This window comes from Nilaparvata lugens, chromosome 10 (genome assembly GCF_014356525.2).
Source record: "Nilaparvata lugens isolate BPH chromosome 10, ASM1435652v1, whole genome shotgun sequence".
In the NCBI taxonomy this organism is placed as follows: domain Eukaryota; kingdom Metazoa; phylum Arthropoda; class Insecta; order Hemiptera; family Delphacidae; genus Nilaparvata; species Nilaparvata lugens.
In genome coordinates this window covers 39,254,825-39,282,660 of record NC_052513.1, presented here as the reverse complement: position 1 = coordinate 39,282,660, position 27,836 = coordinate 39,254,825, and the positions used below count along the sequence as shown (strand labels likewise).

The 27,836-nt window shown below is 37.4% G+C and overlaps 2 protein-coding genes across 2 annotated transcripts in view; one reads left to right on the top strand and one right to left on the bottom strand.

Annotated features, from left to right (window-relative positions):
- Positions 1-4: 4 nt before the first annotated feature.
- Positions 5-8,900, bottom strand: LOC111045677 (AH receptor-interacting protein). The gene is made up of 6 exons (XM_039436849.1): positions 8,542-8,900; positions 8,205-8,384; positions 7,738-7,903; positions 6,245-6,431; positions 5,093-5,235; positions 5-2,013 (listed from the first exon to the last, which is right to left on the bottom strand). Exons 1-6 carry the CDS (start codon positions 8,611-8,613, stop codon positions 1,811-1,813), a joined length of 951 nt encoding a protein of 316 aa, XP_039292783.1. The 5' UTR covers positions 8,614-8,900; the 3' UTR covers positions 5-1,810.
- A 245-nt stretch (positions 8,901-9,145) lies between these two features.
- The window catches only part of LOC111045688 (CCR4-NOT transcription complex subunit 3), a 31,584-nt gene continuing 12,893 nt past the window's right edge, over positions 9,146-27,836 (top strand). The window contains exons 1-7 of the mRNA XM_039436847.1: positions 9,146-9,362; positions 13,221-13,453; positions 15,877-15,987; positions 17,726-17,950; positions 21,466-21,867; positions 23,631-24,015; positions 26,152-26,304. Of these exons, the coding sequence (XP_039292781.1) occupies positions 9,338-9,362; positions 13,221-13,453; positions 15,877-15,987; positions 17,726-17,950; positions 21,466-21,867; positions 23,631-24,015; positions 26,152-26,304 (1,534 nt within the window). The 5' untranslated portion in view covers positions 9,146-9,337. The remainder of the gene's footprint in view (positions 9,363-13,220; positions 13,454-15,876; positions 15,988-17,725; positions 17,951-21,465; positions 21,868-23,630; positions 24,016-26,151; positions 26,305-27,836) is intronic.

Here is a 27,836-nt window from a genome sequence, read left to right as displayed (position 1 = left end):
TACATGTAAATAAAAACACATTTTTATTTCTTCTTTCACAATACATTGCAAAGAGATCATTCGACAAAACATGACGTATAAATACAGGAAATAACCTGTATTCAACTATAAATTTCAAATATAAATATACATTAAACAGTGATAGTTATCAACAAAAACGTGATTTTCTCCTAAAAAATTTAAACTATCTAAAAATTTGAAGTACTGTAACAAAATTATAATATCATCAAAAATTGACATAAACATTAGAGAAGATAAGAAATATTCTAATACTAATATTTTTAATTTTTAAGTTCAATAACAATAATAATAATCTGAACTTGGTTCATGGTAACAATAAATGCATTGTTATAATTTCAAATTATCATGATTTCAGTGCTGATAAGCACAAGATTGTCTGTTTAATCAATATTATTATATGCAATCGATATTTTATCAATTTTGGTACAAGGTTTGACACTGTTAAGGTGCGTACAGATTTACGCGCCGCGAACATGAGCAATTCACTTTTAATCAACTGATGCCGAGTTTTTTATTTCTGTATCTTACCGTTTCTGTAAAAATGCAGATATAATCAGCTGATTAAAAGTGAATTGCTCATGTTCGCGGCGCGTATATCTGTACGCACCTTTATGCAATATAATACAGTGCTTTGTCTCCACACATTTAGGGCCGTATTCATGAATGGTTCTTAGAAACTGCCTTAGCCAAGCACGCTTTGGTTGCCTGGCATCCAATCAGGATCCTATTAGATGGTTGCTAAGACCGTTTTCTAGAACTGTTCATAAACACGGGGCTCACAGTGAAATAAAACAAGGTCGAATTTATCTTTACACGAGAATAATATTTACTTTCAATTTTCCACAGTTAATAATTCAACCATAGTTAGTTTACCACGAGATGAGCTCTGATCTGATGAGATGTGGACTAGGCATTACCAGGCTGAGTCAGCGACTGAGGCAACATTTGGACCAGGCATAGGCAGAGTTGTGAGGGCAGAGATTCACGTTACGGTTCTTCAAAGTAGTTTACCTCTATAGAAACCTTGGCAGGAAAACTAGAATGTGTGTGCCAACCGCTTAGTGACCTGTACAGGTGAGAGGTTTTTAGGTTCTAGGTTGTATCTTAGAGAAAATATAGCATAAGAAGACATTCTATAGTTTAGGATTTTTGTTCCAAATTTCAAGCTGATTTCTTGTTAACTCAAGCCGATTGCTGTCTATTATTACTGTTTTGGCCGGGTGAGAGTGTAAGAACGGTACAGTATGAGAGACTACCAGCATCATATAGCTTCACGAAAAACAATTATAGTGAGGTCCACGTTATAATGACAGTATTTGATCAACTTTGGTTTTGCTATCCTTGTCTATCATTCGACAAAGCCGGTGGTACTATCATTTTATAGGTTCACAACGATGCCAATAATGTTTTTTACAGTGTCGAAATATAATTAATGCAGAGAATCGGCATCGCTATTCTTCTATCTTTATCCACTGCCATTATAACGTGGACCTCACTATAGGACTATCGGCTTCAGTTAGCAGTGAAATTCGGAACATGAACTATATATATCCTATAGATCCTATATCATGGGATCCATATTCTCTTTTCTCTTTAGTATCACCATAAATGATACAGTATCACCACACATGATACATTATCAACACAATACGATACAGTATCATCTCAACTTGATATACAACACCAAATTTAATACAAAACTTTCAATGAATTCTACAAACCATGGCATATTATATCTTCTTATGCTATCATTTCTCTATGGATGTATATTGTACCAAGTAGTATGTTTTTAGAACATTTTGCCCTTGAGTCTCTCACTCTCCTGCTTCTCTTTCTCTTTGAGCATCTTGTCTAGCGCTTCGAGTTGTTGATTGACGAGTGACGTCACTTTGGGGTCCAACTTTTTCGCCTGCGACAGATCAGCTCGCGCCTCTTCCTTGTTCCAGGCGCCTATGTGTGCTCGACCTCTACGGAACAACGCTTTCACGTTGGCTGCAACAGAACAAGCCACGAAACGTCAAATCTAATCAATTTTTAAAACTGGTGAATTTTAATCGAATTGTACTATCACGTGCACCCTGAGTAGCTTCAGAGGTGGGTGATTGATACCCAGGTGTTGCTCCTGGATGACTTCGCTCAGTCGTAATGTGGGCGGGGAAAGGAGGCAAGTCGAAGTTCCTCTTCCTTCTTCTTTGTGCCTCAGCTGGCGTGAACAGCACCTCCTGGTGCTTCTGATGGCGTGAAGGTCGCTCTCTTCTCTGATGACACCACTTTGATGTAATTTTGTATCGGCCTTACGGCCTCGGTTCCGCTCCAGTGCAGTGGGAAAAGGAAGGACAGACAGGATAGGGACGGCAGACAACGGTCCGCTGTGCCCTGGGGAGAAGGAAGAATAGGGACGGCAGACAACGGTCCGCTGTGCCCTGGGGAGAAGGAAGAATAGGGACGGCAGACAACGGTCCGCTGTGCCCTGGGGAGAAGGAAGAATAGGGACGGCAGACAACGGTCCGCTGTGCCCTGGGGAGAAGGAAGAATAGGGACGGCAGACAACGGTCCGCTGTGCCCTGGGGAAATGGGAGGACAGGGACGGCAGACAACGGTCCGCTGTGCCCTAGGGAGATGGGAGGTCAGGGACGGCAGACAACGGTCCGCTGTGCCCTGGAGAAATGGGAGGACAGGGACGGCAGACAACGGTCCGCTGTGCCCTGGGGAATGGGAGGACAGGGACGGCAGACAACGGTCCGCTGTGCCCTAGGGAAATGGAAGGTCAGGGACGGCAGACAACGGTCCGCTGTGCCCTGGGGAAATGGGAGGACAGGGACGGCAGACAACGGTCCGCTGTGCCCTAGGGAAATGGAAGGTCAGGGACGGCAGACAACGGTCCGCTGTGCCCTGGGGAAATGGGAGGACAGGGACGGCAGACAACGGTCCGCTGTGCCCTAGGGTGATGGGAGGTCAGGGACGGCAGACAACGGTCTGCTGTGCCCTGGGGAAATGGGAGGACAGGACGGCAGACAACGGTCTGCTGTGCCCTAGGGTGATGGGAGGTCAGGGACGGCAGACAACGGTCCGCTGTGCCCTGGGGAAATGGGAGGACAGGGACGGCAGACAACGGTCCGCTGTGCCCTAGGGAGATGGGAGGACAGGGACGGCAGACAACGGTCCGCTGTGCCCTAGGTAGATGGGAGGACAGGGACGGCAGACAACGGTCCGCTGTGCCCTGGAGAAATGGGAGGACAGGGACGGCAGACAACGGTCCGCTGTGCCCTGGGGAAATGGGAGGACAGGGACGGCAGACAACGGTCCGCTGTGCCCTAGGGAAATGGAAGGTCAGGGACGGCAGACAACGGTCCGCTGTGCCCTAGGGTGATGGGAGGTCAGGGACGGCAGACAACGGTCCGCTGTGCCCTGGGGAATGGGAGGACAGGGACGGCAGACAACGGTCCGCTGTGCCCTAGGGTGATGGGAGGTCAGGGACGGCAGACAACGGTCTGCTGTGCCCTGGGGAAATGGGAGGACAGGGACGGCAGACAACGGTCCGCTGTGCCCTAGGGTGATGGGAGGTCAGGGACGGCAGACAACGGTCCGCTGTGCCCTGGGGAAATGGGAGGACAGGGACGGCAGACAACGGTCCGCTGTGCCCTAGGTAGATGGGAGGACAGGGACGGCAGACAACGGTCCGCTGTGCCCTAGGTAGATGGGAGGACAGGGACGGCAGACAACGGTCCGCTGTGCCCTAGGTAGATGGGAGGACAGGGACGGCAGACAACGGTCCGCTGTGCCCTAGGGAGATGGAAGGTAAGGGACGTACGGCAGCCAACGGGCCGCTGTACCAGGGCAGGAGGTCGGGGACGTACGGCAGCCAACGGGCCGCTGTACCAGGAGCAGGAAGGTTTGTGAGCGGAATGCTGTGGTCTGGGGCTCGTCCGGCCTTTAAATACTCCCCCAAAGTGGAGGGGATGGAGTTGAGCCGCCGCCAGAGGCGGTGGAAATCGTCTTGATGCGCGGAAGATGGTGCGCCATCGGTACCTCCCTTATCTCCGCGGTCGGCTAGCATTGCTGATAGCCGAGCGTCTTTCAATAATATTATTTACTATTTTCTCGTCACAATTTTACTTTGTGACAGTACTTTGATTAGTAATTTTCAAAAATTTGTCAATTTTAATCGAATCGTAAATTGAACATATGAACAAAGTCACTGAACAGTGTAAGTCTAAAGGTGCGTAGGCTACAGATTACGCGCCGCGAACATGAGCAATTCACTTTTAATCAGCTGATTATATCTGTATTTTTACAGAAACTCGTTTACAGACTCTGTTTTTTACAGACTCGTTTTTTACAGAAACGGTAAGATACAGATATAAAATGCTTGGCATCAGCTGATTAGAAGTTAATTGCTCATGTTCGCGGCGCGTAAATCTGTACGCACCTTAATACTTTCCTGAATTATATTCTAAAAATTGAAATAAGATAAATTATGTGTATTTTACAAACTATATAGAAGAGATGATGATGGATGAAATAGATTGATGATTAAACTGATAGTGAATAATGGATGAGACTATAGTAAGGTCCACGTTATAATGGCAGTGTTTGATTAGCAATGGTATTGCTATCCTTGTCTATCATTCAACAAAGCCGATAGCTCTATCTCTCTCTCGCTTTGCTCTGTTGCCAGATCATCTTTTAACAATGTAGAATTAATAATAAATTAACAAAATATATCATCTTTATTATGTAAATTCATTTTGATATATTGAAAAATATAATTCATTGCTTGATGAAATATAATTGATTATTTCAAACGAGAATAAACCGTTAATATTACATCAATAAACCTGTATCAGCTACCGTCTATAGAAGGCATTGACAAGACAGAGGATCGGCAACGTTGTTCTCCTATCTTTCTCCTGTTCCATTATAGGTCCTCACTATAGGATTGATTAGTTTGTAAAGTGCTCTATGGTAATGCAATCATTTTCGGGTTTCAAAACAAACTAGCCAGATGATCTGGCATGAATGAATAGAATTAAATAATGAATTAGAATAATGAATGAATGAATGAACATACTAGGATCAGCCTCCAGAACTGTAGTGCAGTGCTCTATGACAGCGTAGTAATTTTTGGTTTGTAGCATGCATTGTGCGTAGTTCAGCAGAAGAGGAATCCTCATTGCATTCAACTCGTTCCATTCCACATCTCTTGGCTTCTCCCTGAGAAAAAAATAGAACATAGATAGCACTGCATAGATAGGAACAAATCCTATTATATTAAGCGAGCAATTTCTGTATTTATATATCTGGTTATTTATGTTTCACGGATCTCGAAAACGGCTCTAACGATTTTCACGAAATTTGGAACATAGTAGGTTTAATGATGAGGCTGATCCTGATTCGATTGCTCTAGGTCTCATCCTTGGGAAAACTCGCTGAACGACACTAAAAGGATCATTCATCCTTTGCTGAAACAGCTGTGGATAGTAAAAAAGTGAGTATGTGAAAAATCAAAATATCGCATCCCCGAAATTCATAAGATGACTTATAGCCAGCTGTGAAATATAAACAAGATCAGTTTAGAGAATTGTGTTCTGTTTATCAATAAATAAAAATAACGAGCGAAGCTCGGTGCCCCGATATTTATTCTTGATCAACGTTTTTGAGATAAGCATAGCTTAAAATAATAACTATTGTAACAAACAGCATTAACTATATCAAGCTACAAGTTCTCTAAAGGAAATAGCAACCAAAAAGAGACCAGCATGAGAATGAAATTATTAATACTACAAGGTGAATTAAAGTAAATACTAGTACAAGATACAATCTTTGACTATAGACAGTTCTATAGTCAAAGATACAATATAATAATGGTGGCAATTTACCTATCTAGTAAAAAAATTATCAACAGTGGTGAATGGTAAGGGTATGATCACGTTGGAAGCACGCGAGGCCATGCATTACCACGCGTGCAGTTGAGAAACAAAATCTGGAAAGAGAAATAGGAAAGATTCACTGAACGCATGTACTTGCTGGTGGCGTTCAGTGTGAGCAGTGACAGACAACGTGTTTGTACGGCTCTTTTCAGATTTTCCCAACTGCACGCGTGGTCATACATGGTCTTTCGTGAACGTGCATCCAATGTGATCATACCTCAACTGTTGATGGTTTGGTGGAACAAATAATTATTATTGTGGAAAGAGTTGAAGAACTTCTATCAAATACTAACTTGAGCATCAGCTGATCCAGAAATCCCAGAGCTCTGGCGTACTTTTCGGAGGCCTCTTTGAACAAATTATTCTTATAGAGATTGTTGCCATCTTCCCTCAACACCGGCACACTACTCAAGCGCTCTTCATCTGAGAACTGCCACGTTTCTCTCTCATATTCCCCGGGATTTTCTATGCTCAACAGTTCTGAAGAAACAAACAATATTACGGTATTATCTAGTAATAAAAATGGTTGAAAAGTTGAATTGTAAAAGATTACGGTATTATTCTTCTAGTAATATAAATGATTGAAAAGTAAGTGAAACCTCGGTATACAGAACGACAGAGATCGCATTCATGTTGAGATAAAATTTAAGGTGTTTCTACACAACATTTTATCACTTATGCCTTGCACTCAATTTCCAATGATTCATCTATGATTCTTGCGGATAATACATCTCTATTGTCATCGGATTGAGCGGGTTTTGGAGGCATCCGCGGAGCATCTTCGATCTGCTACTTTGTGGTTCCTTGCTAGTCGATTCCAGCTGAATGAAGACGAGACCTGAAGGATCATATACGATAACTGGAAAAACTTCAATGAATAAATCATCTACAGCTGGTCACGAGAACTGAATGTTCCTCATAATCTAGTGAAGCTGTTGGGGTTTGTCTTGGACAGCAAACTTAGCTGGAAAAATGATTGTTTTGTATATTTAAATACTATTTATTGTTTTTTTTAAAGTTATATCACTTCAGGAATAATGAGCAAGAAAACATCCTAGTAGATAGGCCTACGCTCATGTGACCCTAAGCCCTCGAATCATAGGTAACCAGCTGACTCTCCCGCATTTGCTTCCTGCTACTGAAGATGAGAGGCCTGGCGACTGAGAGGTATCTTGTAATGATGGATAACGCTCTCTTCCATTACCACATTACCTATGGATTGCTCCTGTGGGGTCACTCGGCAGGGGCTGCAAAAGAGGGCTGTGAGAATCATAACAGGCAGCGACCATCTTGTCCACTGTAAGCCCATCTTTGCTCGCCATTACACCCTCCTGTGCTTGGTGTATGTCAAGAGAATACAGAATACTCTTGCGGCCCGTAGTGACATTCACTACCACAACACCAGGCGCTGTGAGCTGTTGGATGTCCCCAGGCCCAGGAGACGCCACCACCAATCACAGGCCAGTTAAAGGATTTCTGCACTGAAATTCTTTAACAAGCTGTTGGATGAGGCCGCCTTCAAGAGAACCATCAGGAAGCTGCAGTGTAACAGGGCATATTACGGTGTAAGTTATAAGAATTTTTGCTTAAAGTGGTCAGTGGATCGTCACCGTATCTGAATGGTAGTGAGTTGCTATCTAAATTGATGTCAACGATCCCACGTATGTGGGTAATGGATGTATTAATTGAAGTATTAATTGCCACTCATACCGCTAGAGAAATTTTCTGATAAGAATATTGAGGAAGGCCCAATTACAGTGAGAAAATATTTGAGTCAAGATTTTACCAATGATGAAGATCAAGTCTTGCGGATCTTTGATCATTTGATTGAGGTCTTCGTATCCGGTTCCCTCGGCTTGTAATGTGCTTCCACAGCAATGTCTTCTGACTTCGCCATTTTTTTTATTTGCATCTCGCAGGGTTTTTGACACAAATGGATAGGATAGTACCATCTGCAAATGAAAATATATTTAAATGGATGAGATATTTATTTATAATGTAAAGTATGTAAATGCAAAGTCTGCTATAAATACCAGAATAATGAAACCCTTTTGGAAAATAGTAAGCTGCACTTTAGTATATGGGCCTGAGTATATATGCTGCACTTTAGTATATTAATTTTATGAATAATCATTTCATAAAATACCTGACAATTTAGATTTCTGACATTCAATACCATCCAAAAAACCGTTCAACATAGAGATGCCAAACGTAGCTACAAGGAGTATAGACTGAGTAATGATTTACACTTACACTTTTGTCAACCTCAAAACGGGCAACCTCATTCAGCGCCATAGCTGCCAAAATTGTTTCCCATACTTCCAATTTGAACTTTTTCCCAAGAACCAATTCCATGGGTTTCCCCATTTTCTTACTGTCATCGACAATTGTTTCATCTTGATCTTTCAATCGAGTTTGAAAGTGAAAGAATACCTGAAACAGAGAATGTAAAAGTAATTTAACTTAGTGTATGTTTTGGATACATGAAGGCAACAATAAAACTTTAAAATACATGAAAAATAAGGTAAGGTTACTACTATAAATAAGTTATAAACAACCAAAATCTAAAATCACAAATCAATGATTTTACCTTTGCCCCATTTTCAACTGGCTTATGACTTGTTCCTGTATGTATAACCGACTTTTTTATTTTGCATTCCATTTTTATTTACTTGAATAATATTATAGTTTTTAAGAGAAAAAATGAAATTACATTCTTCAATGACAGTACTAAACTTTGACAAAACAGTAACCTAACCTATAAACGATAATTCCAATAACAACATTGTATAGTGCTGCCATCTGAATCTCTTTTTTTTATAGAATCCTAAAAAATATAATCTACTTGAAAGCGTTTTTATAATTGAAATTGTCGAAAAATAATCAATTATATTGTTTTTGAATGATTTCATTCATTTAAAGGATATTTACACCACATTCTTCTTGTTTTGAATGGAAAAGAAAATCAGCTGATAAATATTTTCAAGGTCCTGAGATTGCGCAGTAGCTAATTTTACTGGCGGATGAACATTTTCTGAAATTTGATAAAAAATATTTTAAAATATAAAAAAGAATCATAAATTAGAAAAACATTGGAAATATATATTTTTGTCCGTAATATCATAAAATTCTAATCCCATTTTTCCTTTCCATAACTTACGGAACAAATAACATGCATGACTGTTTTTTCTTGTAGTCTGTGTACTCCGTTCGATTTCTCAACTATTTTTTGTGATGAGAATGAATCGCTTGGTTGCCATCTTGTATATGAACAAAGGTTTAGTTGATTATAATTTGTTAATATAAAGTCTTTTCTGTTTGGCCTGTGTTATTAAATTGTATCTTTAGACTATGCCAGGATTATTGTATTATATTTTAACATAGCTATGGCTGCTACAAGAAAGCTGCAAGGTAAGATTTTCACGTAATAAATGAACAACTACATGACCTCTTCCCGACCTGTTTACTTCATAGAAAGTAGTGGTTAGAATTTATGTTCTGGCTTTTATTTTATAAATCACCTTTCTATACGCTTTTTAAACTTTATATTCATCATTTCTGAATGTTATCAACCTTGAGTTCAGTCAGCATTCATACAAAATTTGAACCTAAAGATATCCTTACCAGACTTCAAATTGAACGTGTTCATTAGGTTGCCGTGTTCAATCTTGTGAACATCCACATCATAACTAGAATAAATATAATGAATGAACTATGCTACATTGTTATCACGACAGAAAAACTCATTTTTGTTGAAATTTATAACTGTTTTTATTGAGAAATCTGTTTTAAATCACCGGTAACATTATTACAAACCAATCATAGGTTACTATTTTAGGCTAGGTAAATCTTTGATCTGTAAACCATTGTTTACATATCTTGGTCAACTGTCCTATTTTCTTTTTATATCAAATGTATGCTCTTATTATTCCTGATAATCATTTCTATTTGCCAAAAAAGAAAATCTTTATCAATAAATAATGAATATGAATAAATTTAAATAGAACGGAAAATGCTAATTGTCTTTATCAACAAGAGTTTTTGCCCCATTCAAATACTTGATTCACGTTTCTAAGATAATTTGATTGTTATTTTTCTTTCATTTTGACAAGCTTCTTTTAACTGCATTGTAGATTTAAATTTTGTTCAAAAAAGTACAAGAAATAAACATAAGAAATCCATTAGACCTATAATAATCTAAACTTTGTTACTATAGGTAGCTACTTCCACATGAATTATTTGTTTAAAATGAAAAATAATCCAAACTTTGGATTTATTGTTTACAATTGAACTAAGTTTTTCAATTGGTGTTTCGAGAAATTTAAAAATATTGAGTGGTGATTGAGAAATCCTAATTTTTTATTTTTCTCAGTAACTTTACTTCACTTATTGTATTAACTTAGCCTACTGTCACTGTAATATAATAGCAAGTTATTAAAATTTAAAAAATGTTATGTTAGCATCAATAACTATTCATGAATTACCTATATTATTTGTCTTTCTATTCAGTATAAAACTGCTAAATTATGTCATGATAAGTTGAATCATACAGTACCCTGACATAATATAAATACGTTACTGTCTTACTTACCATATTTATTAAATATGTATTCAGCATTCCTGATATTATGATAAAAAATACAAAAACATCCAAAGACGGGTGAATACTATTACCTATTTAGTATACAACCTTCCCCTCCTTTTCCATGCCCATTCAACTATTATCACCAAAAATCAATTTATTACCAATAAAAATTACAAGAAAACAATCTTTTATCAAGTTTAAATATATACCTCCTTGATACAACAAGCCAGATCAATTTTAATATATATTAGCTAGGCTTCACTAACTAGATTTATTAGTTTTATTCAAAATATTTAATTCCAATCTTGAAGCCTTATTCGCAAAACTGTGCGAATCGTAGCCGTCATGCGGGACATTTTTCAAGCCATAGTTTAAATTGACGGACCTCCCGAATGACGGGACGATTCCCACCAGTCTACGAACTGTCCGTAATTAAATGAATTGCCTGCTCAATCTAGAGACAAGGCTTCTTACTAAATTATTTTTTTTCCGATAACAAACACTGCTTACTATATTCTGATAACAAACGCTGCCGTACTATATTCCGATAACAATTATTGTTTTCCTTATATAATAAATTATTCTTTATTGATTCATACAATAAGTACATCATCAAACCTTTTCCATTAATAAAAGCGTATTCTTTCTCCTTAGTGATTCCCAGCGTTGTCAAAGCGTGTTTATTATTCAGTATTATTTCTAAAGCTATTAATAGTCCAGACTAGAATTCTGACAAAAATAATTTTCACTTAGTCACAGTTCATAACAATTAACGAGCTAGTAGATAATGGAGATAGCGTTTATTATTTTTTCCAATGCATTCTGATAAACTGATTCATTGAAAAAATCCGTTAGTCTTGTTTATTTCCAACTACGATTCTAACACAGTACGTTATATAATTTGTTATTATATTTCATGTAAGTAATGGTTTCTTGCTTCTATTCTCTGATTTTTTCAAATTAATTTATTTCAAAAAAAGAATCTCAAAGAAATTGCGTTATTTTGAATAATTTTTTAAAGCTTTTCATTTCTAAATATCTCTGTATCAATTCAAATAATTATATGGTTTTGATTTTAACTAAAAAAATATGGCCAAGATCTAGAATTATTTAACGTAAAAGATTTAGTTAATTTTTTTTTTAAATGCATAAATTACCACTCTTTTACGAAAACTATAGTGAGGTCCACGTTATAATGGTAGTGGATAAAGATAGAAGAATAGCGATGCCGATTCTCTGCATTAATTAATTATATTTCTACACTGTAAAAAACATAATTGGCATCGTTGTGGACCTATAAAAGGATAGTACCACCGGCTTTGTCGAATGATAGGCAAGGATAGCAAAACCAAAGTTGATCAAATACTGTCATTATAACGTGGACCTCACTATAGTGTTTTGCCCTCTATACACTTAAGAGAATTCAGTCAAATCAGTTTTCTCATTAGCAAAACATAACTGGTTAAAAAATGATGTTCATGTAAGGAAAAAAATCAATTTTACAACAAATTCGAACGTTTTCTTGTTTATATTCACTTCAAATCCCAACTTCACTTTATTGCTCATGTAGGATACTCTAGTCTCACGTCTATAGTAACTGTGTAACTGTTGCAGTGCCTTTACACTAATCAAAAATTGAGATTAGGATTTGAAGTGAAGATTGTAAATTTGAAGTAGAACATCTGTTGAAAAGTAGTAGAATTTCTTATTTTATGTCATTAAAAAAATTGATTATAATAAGCTTTCAATTATAAAATTTCAAATAAGTCAAGTCAAAAGGTCTGAAAAACTGGTACTCGCGACTGTAGTCGTACGATTTGAGTAGTAGTGCCTTACTGCCAGAATCTGCGTTATTTTACTGTCCATCTGACCGTACACTTAAGGCTGGTTTACACATCGCCAATTGGCGAGACAATTGTCTTTGGACAATTATTGCATGCATATGTATTGTATGTGAACAATTATATTGTCCAAAGACAACTGTCTCGCCAATTGGCATGTGTAAACTAGACTTTACTGTAATAAGTTAATTGTTGCTCTATCTGTTCAATCCTGACAATTGAATGTGAATCTCCTGTCCATTTTTGTTGTAACACTGAGAGCTTGAAGTCAATTTTACTATGGCTCTGACAATAATTTTGGTAGAGAGTTAGTGGGGAGGATATTTTTAATATTCTTTCCGAAGAATGGACATTGATATGTCCAAAGCTCCGCCAATTTATGTAGATGCATAACAATATAATTATTATCTATAGTTATTATATTACAAATTGCTTTTCCATATCATATACAGTTCAATAATTATTTTCTTATTCTATATTATGTAAATTCATCTATAATTCTGCTGTATTGTAAGCTATTGTATATAAGTGTATAAGCCAGTATATATTGTGATCTACATAAATAAAGTTCTCAATCAATCAATAATTGAATGTAATAATATTGTATAATGCATAAATATATACTATATATTCATATTGTATTGCATTTTGAGCAAGTGAAATAACAATTTATTCTATTCTGAATCTCTCTGTTCAATACTGAAAACTTGAATGTGTACTACAGGTTTTGATGGTTCTGCAGGTGAAATATATGTTTTATTCTGACAGTTGAATGTGATCCTCACTGTTCATTTGTTGCAACACTGCCAACTTGAAGTGAATTGTTGTCGGGTTTTGTTGCAGGTGAAATAGAAAGGTGCTTAAAGAAAGTGACGGAAGGCGTGGAGACGTTCGAGGACATCTGGCAGAAGGTGCACAATGCGACGAACAGCAACCAGAAGGAGAAGTACGAGGCCGATCTCAAGAAGGAGATCAAGAAGCTGCAGCGACTCAGAGACCAGATCAAGTCGTGGATCGCGTCCGGCGAGATCAAGGACAAGAGCACGCTGCTCGACTATCGAAAGCTTATCGAAACAGTGAGTCCAAAATACTCAATGTTTAGTTTGTAACAAATATCTGTTTTCAAAAATCACCAAACACATTTTCGTTTGTGCATAAATTTCCGCAGTCGACGACGACAAGCATTGTTGACATTCATATTGTCCAAATTTCAAGTGTGCTAAAACAGCTCATCAAATAACTTTTCATTATTTGTGTTTATTATCCAAGAACAAAAACATTTTTAATAATATCAACATATTGCCATTTGAAAGTATAAAAAGTATAAACTCAAGATCCCCATTAAAACATAATTGAACATAATCTTTCAGGCTATTTTGATAAATTGAAATCCACCCAATGTGAGATCCTCACCCTGTCGTGGTCGACGACGGCATTTACGCACAAACGAAACCCCAGCTTTCTCTACTCGACTAATGTCCTTGTATAGTAGGGTCCACGTTATAATGGCAGTGTTTGATTAGCAATGGTATTGTTATCCTCGTCTATCATTCAACAAAACGGATAGCGCTATCTCTCTCTTGCTTTGTTCTGTTGCCAGAGCGTCTTTTAACAATGTAGAATTAATAATTAAATAACAACATATTTCATCTTAATTATGAAATTATTGAAATATATTATCATTTCTTGCTTAATAAAATATGATTGATTATTTAAAACTAGAATGAACAGTTTATATTACATCAATGAACCTGTATCAGCTACCGTCTATAGAAGGCATTGACAAGACGGGAGATCGGCAATAGGAGTGTTCTCCTATCTTCCTTCCCTGCCATTATAACGTGGACCTCACATCGAAGTCTATAGTGAGGTCCACGTTATAATGGCAGTGGATAAAGATAGAAGAATAGCGATGCCGATTCTCTGCATTAATTAATTATATTTCTACACTGTAAAAAACATAATTGGCATCGTTGTGGACCTAGAAAAGGATAGTACCACCGGCTTTGTCAAATGATAGCAAAACCAAAGTTGATCAAATACTGTCATTATAACGTGGACTTCACTATATACGTTCACGCCGTTCGATTATTGTGAGCTTATCGAAACAATGAGTCGAAATGTTTAAAAATACCCTAAAATGTCACAGAAGGCCCAAAATGTTTGGTTTATCCATGTAAAGTCCTTGCAAAAGTCCATTCATTTTCCCAAAACTTATCGAAACAGTCTGAATGTTCCTAAATACTGGGAAATGTTTAGATGGTTCTTAAAAATATTTATAATGTAAAAAACCATCTTCCCAAAACTCACTAAGCATTCATGCAGCTAGACTTTCGAAAGCTTACCGAAACAGTGAGTCGAAATGATCGAAAATGCTTCAAAATACCCAGAATGTTTAGTTTATCTATGTAAAGTCCTTGAAAAAGTTCATACATTTTTCAGTCTTTATTGACCGTCTGAAGGCATTGATAAGACGGAGGATCGGCAACGTTGTTCTCCTATCTTCCTCCACTGTCATTATAACGTGGACCTCACTATAGAAGTCTATACATTCACGTTGTTCAACAATCGTAAGCTTATTGAAACAGAGAGTCTGAATGCTACTAAAGACTGGAAAATGTTTAGTTTGTCCTTGAAAAAGTTGATAGTGTACAATTCATGTTCCCAAAACTCAATAACCACTCACTGTACTCGATTATCGTAAGTTGATCGAAACAGTGAGCCATAGTTGCAAAAATTTAATTTGTCCCTTTGAAGTTGCCTCAAGAGTCCAAGATTGTTGTCGAAACAATGAGTGATCGTCGCAAAATGTCCCCAAAATAATTGGAAAGTGATTGGTTTATCTCTGTAAAATTCTATTCTATTTTTATCCTTGTACGGCATCCACACTCACGCCCAATGCATACAGATCACGACGTGCGTAAGAGTGTGGATGGCTTTGCCAGCGCTCGCCTTCACTGATCTTCACTTGTTGCCATCACTCTGATTTTTGTCGAGCGAAGGCCAGCCAATCATCCACAAATGGTCACATTGCAGTGTGGATGGCAAGGCCAACGTGGCCAAGCTTGGCCAGCGACTTGGCGATAGTGTGGACTAGGCATTACAGAATCAGAAAATCTTGAGCTGATCCGTTGGATAAGTAGTAGCATAGAGAAACAATAGCATAAGTAGATATCCCATGGTATAGGGCGTTTATGTTGCAACTTTTACTGTTATCTCAAGCTTATAGTACACGTACTTCTTCCCTGTGAAGCTTTATGACGCTGGTAGTCTCTCATATTGTGCCGTTCATACACTCTTACCCGGTCAAAACAGTAAAAATCGACAGTAATCGGCTTGAGTTAACAGTAAAAGTTGCGACATAAACGCCCTATACCATGGGATATCTAGTTAAGCTATTGTTTCTGTATGGTAGTAGCCTATCCGATAGCACTGAGATTAGCATAAACATGTTGGAATTTTAACGTTTAATAAATGAATGGTGATGTGTTTTTTGCAGCAAATGGAAAGGTTCAAAGTAGTCGAGAGAGAAACAAAGACAAAAGCTTACTCCAAAGAGGGTCTGGGTGCGGCGCAAAAGATGGACCCGGCGCAAAAGGAGCGTGAAGAGGTAATTTATTACATTAAACAATTAGTTGAGATAATTTTATTGATTCAATTGAATTAAATTCTATTCTATTCTATTCAATTGCATCCTCATATCATTCCAATCATTGTCAAAATTCAGCAATATATGAATACGCTTTTATAGAGAAGATGATGATGTGAACTTGGAGAAAATTCCCAGACTCACAAATAATTTTTGAATAGTAGCGCTCAACGATTTTCCATCTAGCTGTTTACCCTGTTGTCAATATTTGCAGTAGCAGAAGTCTTCGGGGTGAATTGCAGCATTTAATTTGGATTTTCGTTTAATAATAATAATTAATTCATTAGCATTTGAATAATTGCAATATCTCAGTATTTTACATCTGTTACTTGGGGAACTTTTGCCACCAGAGATCGCGTTAGTAGGTTTTCCACACAACCTCTGATCCCCTACTTTACTTTACTCGTTCGTCATATGAAATTATATTAAGGGAGCAACGCTCCCGCAGTATATGATACGTCAAAGTTTAATCTAATATATGACTACTATCCTTCATCTTTCAACAACAGTCAAGAGCACACAACAGATTTCACATAACATGCATTAATGAAACCAACTAGGAATAGAATAGAAAAAACGTTTATTGAATAAATAAGCTACCTTAAGCGAACCTCAAAGCGGCTACTTGACAAGGTACCATAATATACAAAAGATTCAAATATAAATATACATATTTCAGTGAACGTTATTTGTTCAAGAATTTGCTTTTTGTGTAGTTGAGAAGTTGATATTGTGGTAATCATTCATATTGAATGAAAAAGAACTAAGAAATTGTCAAAAACCACAGATTTATTAATACTTAGAAATACCGGTTTCGATTATCAGAGATTGAAAATGGTGTAATAACCGAAACCGGTCTTTCTAAGTTTCAATAAATCTGTGGTTTTTTTGGCAATTTCTTAGTCTTTTTCATTCAATTTACAAGAATTTACTTAACAGTTATTAAGTCTGCTAATCTGTAAGGACCTAATACAATAAGGAATTCCCTCAGTGTTTTTGAACTCATCCAAGCCCTCAATTTTTCTTGTGTGAGGTGGAATGAAATTGAATATTTTCATTCCCATATAAAACTGGCCAATCTCCAGCAGATTAAGTCTATGAGATGGGTAAACAAAACCTCTAAATCGTGTATTATGGGATGACTCACCTGGTTCTCGTTCATCCGTCTATTTTTGAAAACGAAGATTGCTAAATCTAATAATATATAAATAGCAGGAGCCGTCAGCAATCTCTTTTTATTAAAATAATGTCTGCAAGAACACCTTGTATTAATCTTATAAATTATCCTAATAGCTTTCTTCTGCAGTATGAATATTCCATTATTCTCGAATAATAATCCTAATGTATAACTGAATAATTAATTTTGTGTTAGGTGAGCAAATTGCTGATAGACTCTATGATTGACTGATTGTTGATTGATTGGTTTTGTGTTAGAGTAGCACATGAATGTATCTTTACTCTTTGATTGATTGTTATCGATTGGTAGGTGAAATTGATACTCGTTGAACCAGTTTGAGTGCGATACATTAATTAATTAATGATTGATTGGTTGGCTGATTGATTGTTATTGATTGTTAGGTGAGCACGTGGCTGGTGAACTCGATAGACTCGTTGAACCAACAGCTGGACCAGTTTGAGTGCGAGACATTGATTGATTAATGATTGATTGGTTGACTGATTGATTGTTATTGATTGCTAGGTGAGCACATGGCTGGTGAACTCGATAGACTCATTGAACCAACAGCTGGACCAGTTTGAGTGCGAGACAGAGTCGCTGTTGGCCGGAAAGAAGAAGCGGCTAGACAAGGACAAGCAGGATCGCATGGACGAGCTAAAGTCAAAGTTGGAACGGCATCGCTATCACATACGAAAACTCGAAACACTGCTGCGTATGCTAGATAACATGTCTGTCGAAGTGCAACAGGTTAGTCCAAACAATTAATAATAATAATAGTGGTAGCAAAATTTTTCAAGATATCGATGTATCGGTCATTATGATATCGATATATCGATCATTCGATATCTATATATCGAAAGCAACATATCGATGGTACAAAAATCGATATGTGAATAACGATATATCGGAACCGATATATCAATATTTTTAATGTATCGGACCTCTCATATATCGGTAAATACGCATGTTTATAAACACTGGGTAGACGCAGACGCCATTTCTGTCCCCGGACCAAAAGTTTTTCTATACGTTGCACTGAAGAAGAGTTGATTTTTTAACATTATTATCATTAAAAGACAATTATGGGGGTTTGTTGTGCTCCAAATTGTTCCAATAAGGCGGGATTTCAAACTGATGAGAGCAATTTGGGTACATAATTGTTTCAATAACATAGAAATATCGAAGAAAATACAAGAAAAAAACTGCAATGGTACGGACATGTGGAGGGAAGGGAGGACGATTTTGTGGGGAAAATATCGACCACTTAGATGTCGAAGGCACTAGGAAGAGGGGAAGACTTAGGAAGAAATGGGAAAATTGTATCGCTCAAGATCTTGCAGAGAATGGACTGACCCGAAATGCCGACCCCACCTGAATGGGAAAAGGCTGAAAAGAATTATTGTTTTCATAATATTTACAAGTATTTGATTTTAAAACCAACTCTCCTTTATCTATTATCATATTTGAGTAAATGAGGATTACTAACTTGTTAATTATTGCTAAGCACAGTAGTGTCATAGAGAAACAATAGCATAAGTAGATATCGCATGGTATAGGGCGTTTATGTCGCAACTTTTACTGTTATCTCAAGCAAATTACTGTTGATTATTGTCGATTTTTACTGTTTTGTTGGGGTGAGAGTGTATGAACGGCACAATATGAGAGACAACCAGTGTCACACAGCTTGAGATAGCAGTAAGAGTTGCGACATAAACTACCTACACCATGTATATTTTTACTGACGATATCTACTTATGCTATTGTTTCTCTGTGGTAGTGTTTTGCTAGAAGCATCCTTAGGATACTGGTGTGAATTTGATTTTTGCTCATTTAGTCGGAGAACGTAATGTCGGACCAGGTAGAGCCCTAGTTCAAACAATGGGAGTGTCTCAGTTCAATTGAGACAATTTCGTGTGTCAACCGTAGAAACCAATTTTGACCAATTCTTGAGATACTGAGATAAGTTTGACGTTGAGTCATTTAGTTCGTTTTTGATGTTGAATGGCATAATATGCTAATACTATTTGATACTTTTAAAATGAAATGTTATAATACTATACCCACTGGGCTTTCTGAAAGCATCAGGAACTTTATGAACTGGAAACTGAAAGTTCTCAAGCTGCCTACGCGAGCTGATTCTTGATCAACTGAGATCTTGATGAAGTGGATGTTACCCGTATGATTATTCATTCATTCATTTATTTAATCATACTGTATACAAATACAATCCAGGTAAAAACAACAAGCATTATTGAGTGAGTCTGGAAAGAAGTGTAGGCTAATATTATTTTTGAAGATAACATTTAATTGTCATCTGCAAATATAATCTAGAACTGGAATTGATTCGTCAGATTTTGAAGAAGAATATGAAGGCTGCTTTGGCAATGATAACCTTGAAACTATCACTAGTTAATGCTGAGACAATAATATTGTTTTAGAACTGAAATAAATTCATCAGATTTTCAAAAAAAGATTCTGAAGGCTGCTTTGACATTGATAAAACCTTGAAAATACCACTAGTTAATGCTGAGACAATAATATTGTTTGATACAGAATTTCACAATGAGGCGTTTTTGTTATTTTGTATGTAGTAGCTTGTTTATTGTTTTGGTTAATCGAACAAATTATCCAGTTTGTTTTGATTTGGATTACCTCGTTTTCTTGTAGACTTTAGAGAAGATCGGTGTATCTTATTTCGGGCAAATTTTTATTGATTTTTAAAATCATGTTCCTATTGCAAACGTCACGATTTTGAATTTAAGCTCTTGAAACAATGGTTGTTTACAAAATTAATTGTTTACCTGATTTTTGTCGTCTAGTTGTATCAGTCTATGAAGGCTAGGAGAGTAGTCATTAAAGCTATTAATTCAAAGTCTTAATGTATTTAGTCTTGGTCGCACTGTTTGTAAGTTCATCTTCATACTGGTCTGCTGATTATTCCATCAGTTTAAATTTTAAATTATGATTACCAGTTATGCAATCGCAGTTGAATTGAGTTAATCAAGTTTGTTGTTTATGTTTGAGCGGGTGAGTTTTCTTTATTTAATGTGAGGAGTTTTGGCTTTCTTAGGGACAGACCGTACTAAGCGTTTTTTCAGGCTCCAACCCAATCAGCCAATTGGAGAGCTTCCTGCCCTGCCGACTCTAAAAACGCCTGAAAAAGTGCCTACCTAATATGGTCTAGTCCTTAAGGTTATTCTTTTGAATCATTCTTCCTATCTTTGCTGTCCATGGAAATGTACTTGAGTGACTAGTGATTGAAAATGAGCAACAATTACTACTTTCCCACTCTTCAATATTAGTTTGTAACAATAATATGTTGGTCTCTGTTTTATATGTTACTTGAGTCTGATACTACCTCGATATGATTTCTTGTGATTCTATCTCAGTTTTGTGTGATGTGGTTGCAGATAGAAGGTTTAAAAGAGAACGTGGAATATTTTTTATTATTATTAGTACTATTATTATTATTATTATTATTATTATTATTATCGTATGGCTTTTAATGGTGGGGAGATCCAAGGGTAGTTCCACCTCGCCGTATATAGTCCAAAGTTCCCTAATGGGAAACCGGACACTAAGGTTATAGTAAGCACAATACTTTAAATTTACACTTTTCACTTCGTAATAAAGTTCATTTTGATGTTAAAAAGTCCAAACATATAAAAACCGAAACAAAACCACTAAGCCAAATTGAGAAAATATTAAATTTAGTCTATTTTTTTTTTTTTTACTATTCGTTGAAGACATAGACCTACCACTACATTTAAGACATACCAATAATACATTGAAGACATTTATTTATTATTTATTATTCTACAAAGGCGACTTTCTAGAAGTATTTTAAGCCTAGGTGATGATGATGATGGAGTGATTGATAATACAATGAAGGTAGAGCTATGAATGAATAAAAATTATAGGTTATGCTATCCACTTGAATTGATTTGAGTCCACTTTTCAGTCCAGAAATAAACTAGAAATTTTGAATTTGATTTAATTAAAAACCGAATATAATAGAATGATTACATTCAATAAACTCTCAAAACTTGAAAATATTGAGTTATTAAGAAAAAATTTGAACCAGAAATAAAACACAAACTAATTCACTGAGAGCACAACTGTTTGCAAATGCTACATGAAATGCATTTGTAGTTGCAAATGCTACTTGTAGTTGTTAGATTATTCTTGTAGTTTTCATTTGAGATGTGATTGTGATATAGCCTATGGACCTAACCATAATATTCTGTGTGTTGTGGTTGCAGATAAAAGGCATAAAAGAGAACGTAGAGTACTACATAGACAGTTCGCACGAACAGCAAGGCCTAGAGGAGAGCGAGTACATCTACGACGATATAATCGGACTGGACGAGATCGAACTGTCAGGCGTCGGTCTGCCGTCGTCAGCAACGACCGACGACAGCAACGGCGGGTCGCCAACGTCGATGACGTCATCGCCGGCCGCGTCGCCGCCTCTCGGGGGCAGTGCCGCCTCTGTGACGGGCGCGGGAGGCCTCAATCACAACCATTCCGGCAGCGGTAGTGAGAGCAATGCCGCCTCCACCACCATCAACAATGTCAGCAATAATGGAGGCGGTAGTGTAGAGGAGAAACGCGAGAAGAAGAAGGAGGTTGTTGGTAGCACCCAGGAGCAGATACAGAATAAGGTAGGAAAGAGTTAATTTATTCGCATTCCTTTAATAATGCGTTGAAAATTTGAAATTCCTGATTGATTGATTGATTAGCAGGAGCAGACCTGCATGATTAATTATTTCCTCATAATTAAGTAGGTTTACACTATGTAGCAGAGCTATATAGCAGAGCTACATGTAGCTGACATTTTGCTCAGCTATATAGCTCTGCTACAAGTTCAAAAAGTGACACTGTATATCTGCTATATAGCCCGGCTATACAGCAGTTTTAAGCTAGCTGCTCTGTCCTTGAAGGAAGGCTGCCACAGCTGTTTACTGCTGTTTGCAGCTGTTAAGTGCCTGCTGGGTTTACACCAGAATATACTGTACTCATTTGTTGTCAAAGTGCTAGTAGGTTACTGCGTGTTGCGAGCATTTCTTTTTGATTTATATATTATTGTGCAATAATGGAGAGTAAATTATCCAATATCTTCTTCCTCTTCTCTTTGCTGAAAATATCACAGTATCTGCGACTGCTGCAAGAACTACCTTCTTTTCGGCATCTGGCTGGGAACTGAGATATTGGATAATTTTGTCTCTATTCCAGTCATATTCACTCTCCATCATTGCACAATAAATCAAAAAGAAATGCTCGCAATGCGCAGTAGCCTACTAGCACTCTGAAAAAAAATGAGTACAGTATATTTGGTGTAAACCCCGCAGGCACTAAATAGCTGCAAACAGCAGTAAACAGCAACGGCAGCCTTCCTTCAAGGACAGAGCAGCTACATCTAGCTCTGCTATAAACAAAACTTGACATGTAGCAGAGCTACATATAGCTCTGCTAGATAAAATTAGCGTTAAATCTACTTATAGCAGATTTACATCTAGCAGAGCTATATGTAGCTCAAATTTTATATAGCTCCGCTATATAGCTCTCCAGCTACATAGTGTAAACATAGCTTTATATTGATAGCTTTATGTGGGAAAGAGTTGATTTAAAGAATGATTTGTTGAAATCCTTCTTTGAACAGTAAAACGAATCGTTATCATGATGATTATTTCCACATATTTATATTGATAGCTGTATGTAGGAAACAATCGAATTATTCAGATTTCAAGAACAATTTGTTGAAAAATTTAAATTCCTTTTTTGAATATTAAAACGAATCATCACCTGCATGATTGATTATTTCCGCATAATTATATTGATAGCTCTAGGAAACAATTTATTGATTTATTCAGATTTCAAGAATAATGTGTTGAAGAATTGAAAATTGAAATTCCTTTTTGAATGGTAACATATGATACTATCACATTATTTATTTATTTATACATTGATAGATATGATATATAGATATCTTGACTATGAATGATTGGGAAAGGAACAACAGAATGACTTGCAAATTGAACAACACAATAATCACTTGCTTGATTGATTAGTTCCATGTATTTCTATTGAGCTCTATAGTGTTGGTAAAGAAAGGAGATTTATCAGTATTATAATATATTTCGCCTTCTCTGATTGGGTTTCGAGGATTTAATCATGATTGAAATAATAAGACGTTGATGTTGTCAATACCACTATATTATGGTATTGACAGCATCAACGTCTTATTCTTTCAATTATGGAGAAATACCACTACATCTAATACCATACAATCAAATTATTTAATCATGACTAAAATTCAACAGGCTTTTGTGAAACTGGGCTTTGTATTTATTGTTCAAGTTTGTGTTTTAGAGCGTTGTAAAGCTGTATGTTCAGTATTTCTAATTGTTCTTTTTTCGTGTTTTAGAGCGTAGTAAAACCGACAGCCGTCCGAGCCACGAGTGCGCTGCTAAACTCGACAACAGGCGCGCCCAACAACAGCACCAACAGTCAACAACAGCTGAAAAACAACAACATGGCGGCGGGGGCAACGTCGCCCAACAACCTTCTGGTAGCCAATCACAACAACAATAACAAACTGCAACATCAGACGCCCAACAACAGTTCGCCGTCGTCGGGGGGAGGGGGACACAACAACAGCAACAACAACCACAGTCAGCAGAACCACACCTCCTCCTCCGCCGCGTCCGCGTCTGCGACGGCAGCCGCAGTTGCGGCCAGCAATTTCGCCGCAGTCGCGGCAGCGGCTGTCACCGGTATACCGCAGACGCAACTCTCCAATAAGATTTCTTGTGAGTAGATTGACGTCATTTCAAAAGTTTGTTTGTTGTAAATGTGTCAACTAAAATATACTTAGGCTGCCTACTAACGACACGTTTTATTTTACGATAGACGAAAGCACATTAATGCTATCTATCCCTTACGAAATCTATAAGTTTTTCAACAGACTATAGACTGGAGTATAGGAAGTTTAGTAGGCCGTCACGTGAAAAACTTGTCAACTAACCTCTGTACTCACTGAGAGAGGATGAAATCAGTGGAGTTGTGGGACAGTTTGAGACTGTTTGGAGTTTAGAGTGGCAGTCCATCTACAGAGCCACATGAAACGAACTATCAGCAGCCATCTCAAGTTATTTGTGTTTTTTATTGTTTTAAAAACAACCTTAGTTGGGCGACGTTTAGTCTTTGTGGAGGAATTCCGTAATATTGAGTTTTTCACTGTAAATACTTGAAGGAATAAAAAATATTTGAATTTGAATTAAACTTTGACAAAGTCTGTCTGGCGACTACCGGTCATGGACGGAATATATTGAAATAATTACGAAAGCCTGAACGTTAGTGGCAGTCACTTCAGACAGGTGTGCAAGGGAGGGCTAGTTAGCCAAGTTCTTAGTTCATCAAGTGCCTATTTGACAATATTTCTCAAGATACTGGAATAAATGGGAAGTTGATCTATTCAGTTAGTTAAGTTACATGGCATGAAGCTTTAGTTGCAGGCTGATCAATGTTAATGGCAGTCACTTCCAACTTGGGGGAGCAGTAGTTTGTGCGCAGTAGATCAACTGCAAGGCTGGCCACTAACTTTACTGTACGTTTCACATTTTCGATACAGTGGAAAACCTGAAAGTTAGTGGATGTGTCTTTGACGTAGTAATAAACGTACACCCCAATTGTCAATAAATTTCTGCCAGTTTGCAAATTCCACATCACTGCTATTTATTTGTTCAACTTTCCCAGTGCGACTGTTTTTGAAAATTATGTTCTGTTCGTTCTTCAGGCAAAATCTAATAGATAGTGTGATCATTTACACTATTCACCATCATTTACTCAGTGTCTCCTTTATGAAACACTAAAATATTGTTAAATAATTTCACAAATTTATTGAAAAGTTGAAAGTCTCTCAAATTCTTTATTATTAGACAGTTCAATTTTTACACTGAAGATGACACAGTAGGTGTTGAAACATGTAGGTTATGTAACTTTTCAATAAGTTCGTAATATTATTATACAATACTCTAGTGTTTCATTATGAATAAATATCACTATATCTTACCAAAAACAGTATCGAATGATCTCCTTTAGTTTATTTACAGCACTACAGTGTATCATAGTGTCATCGTGTATCATAGACAGTGTATCATAGTGTCATCGTGTATCATAGACAGTGTATCACAGTGTCATCGTGTATCATAGACAGTGTATCATAGTGTCATCGTGTATCATAGACAGTGTATCATAGTGTCATCGTGTATCATATATAGTTTTATAATGTATCAAAGTTTATGGTGAAATTACAACATAGCAGTCTGATTTTTATGAATAGAAGCTATTAGCATAGAGAAACAATAGCGAAAGTAGATATCCCATGGTATAGGGCGTTTATGTCGCAACTTTTACTGTTATCCCAAGCCGATTACTGTCGATTATTGTCGAATTTTACTGTTTTGTTGGGGTGAGAGTGTATGAACGGCACAATATGAGAGACTACCAGTGTCACACAGCTTCACGGGAAAGAACTAAGTGGGCTATCGGCTTGAGATAACAGTAAAAGTTGCGACATAAACGCCCTATACCATGGGATATCTACTTATGCAACTGTTTCTCTATGATCATAGTGTCATCGTGTATCATGTATAGTTTTATAATGTATCAAAGTATATGGTGTAATTACTACATAGCAGTCTGATTTTTATGATTGAAAGCTATCAGCTCTACTCACGTTTGTGTAGAGCTTTCAGACCCTGTGTCTATTTTCAACACATCCATTTCCAGTGTTGAAAATGAACACTGCGTCCGAAAGCGCTACACAAGCGTGATATTGTTAATAATAAAATGTAGACTGCTTGTAATTTGAGTATTGAAAAGTGAACATTAACAAGCAGTTTGTAATGTAAAGTGAAATTGAAGTGTTTTGTGTTTGTTTGCAGCACACTTGACAGAGAACGGGACTGAGCTGCACAACAACATAGGCAGTCGCTCGTCCTCCTCACCTCCCTCCTCAGTGAGCAGTGCCGAGTCGCCGGCCACTCAGTCGCAGCCACTAGTCGCCAGTCGGCCGTCGCCACCCAGTCGCGCCACAGGTTAGTTCAAACACCAAACATACACTTTCCACCGTCTCAACTGAACAGCTGAATACAGAGTGTCTCACGATAGACGTTAACCCAGTCGCTGGCTCAGTCTGGTAACTCAACGTAGGCAAATGAAGGCCAGTGAAGGCTAGCGCTGTAAACCACCCATCCACACTCTGGCGCTGGACGTCATTGGGCCAACATGTGGATGCGGAATAAGATGAATTGAGTTACGCCTTCGTAGGGGTGGTAATAGCTTTTAATCATGAAAATCAGACTGCTATGTCGTAATAACACCATACACTTTGATACACTATAAGACTATATCACTTCAAGAGCCCACTCTAAATGTTTCCTAATACTTATATGAGTTTTATTGCTTTTATAGTTTTTATTGTGTTCATTTTACTTAATATTTTTAATTTCTATCATGGATATATCGCTGGCTACCGCTGGCCTTGATTGGGCCACAGTGTGGATGGCTAGACCAATGCACCCAAGCTGGCTGAGCCAGCGACTGGGCCAATATGTGGACTAGACTAGAAATGAGGGTGATCCTTTAAAAGCTGACACCTCTAAATATAATTATGAGTTTATAAATCGATTCTAAGGCTGGCCACTAACGGTAGAACATGCATGATAACCAGGTACACAGTCATACATCGTTGTGTCAACACAGCTGTGATAACATCGAAACGCCTCGAGTAAAATTTGTTGTGGTTAGGGTTTTCTATTTTCGCTTTTTTGTTGATTTTTCTTCCCTGCTCTATTTGAGGTTGAATTATTATTCTTTCACCATAGTTTGTACTAGGGTGAATCAAATGAAAACCTTAAAAGTGTTGTAAAGTTCAGAGAAGTTGTAGGATTGATCCGGTAGTTGGCAGGGATGTTCGTCGAATCTTACACAATGACTACTAGGTGCGTTAGTGACCTTGCTACACACAATTAGCAGTGACTTCAGTTACAATATGGCCGCCCCATTATCAATATGCACCGCGTTGGATCAGTGATCAGTAATTCGTTTCTTGAGCAGTGAAGGTGTCAAACCAATGGAAATTCATATGGTGATTCATGTTTTTCGAGGAACAAACATTACCATCAACCAGAAACAAAAAAGGAATGGTGCCATAGCTCATCGCCAAAATCAAAAAAATTCTGAACTCAGCGATCTGCAGGAAAACTCTTGCTGACTCTGTTCTGCGATGTGAACGGAGTAATTTTGGAGCATTGCATTGACAAGGGAATGACATTAAAAATTAAATCTTATTCAAATTTCTTGAAAAATCAACTTCGGCCAGCAATCAGGAGTAAACGGCGTGTATTGTTAAAGCATGGCAACGCCCGACCACATACAGCCCGTCTCTCCGTTCAAACTACCCAGGATATAAAATTTGAATCCCTCATTCACTTTCTTCATTCTCTAGACCTTGCCTCTAGTAACTTTCATGTGTTCGAAGAGCTTAAAGATGCAATGGAAGGCAAGCAATTCCAAAGTGATAAAGAAGTGAAAACCGCGGTGCACGAGTGGCTACAGGCACAAACAA

What these genes read in the sequence shown, in the direction of transcription:
- LOC111045677 (XM_039436849.1), bottom strand. Translation starts at nt 8,613, where the DNA reads ATGGAATGCAAAATAAAAAAGTCGGTTATACATACAGGAACAAGTCAT. An exon ending in CAGTTGAAAATGGGGCAAAG is followed by an intron (nt 8,385 to 8,541) that starts GTAAAATCATTG and finishes TCTCTGTTTCAG; the next exon opens with GTATTCTTTCACTTTCAAAC. An exon ending in CTGGATCAGCTGATGCTCAA is followed by an intron (nt 5,236 to 6,244) that starts GTTAGTATTTGA and finishes TTTTTTTCTCAG; the next exon opens with GGAGAAGCCAAGAGATGTGG.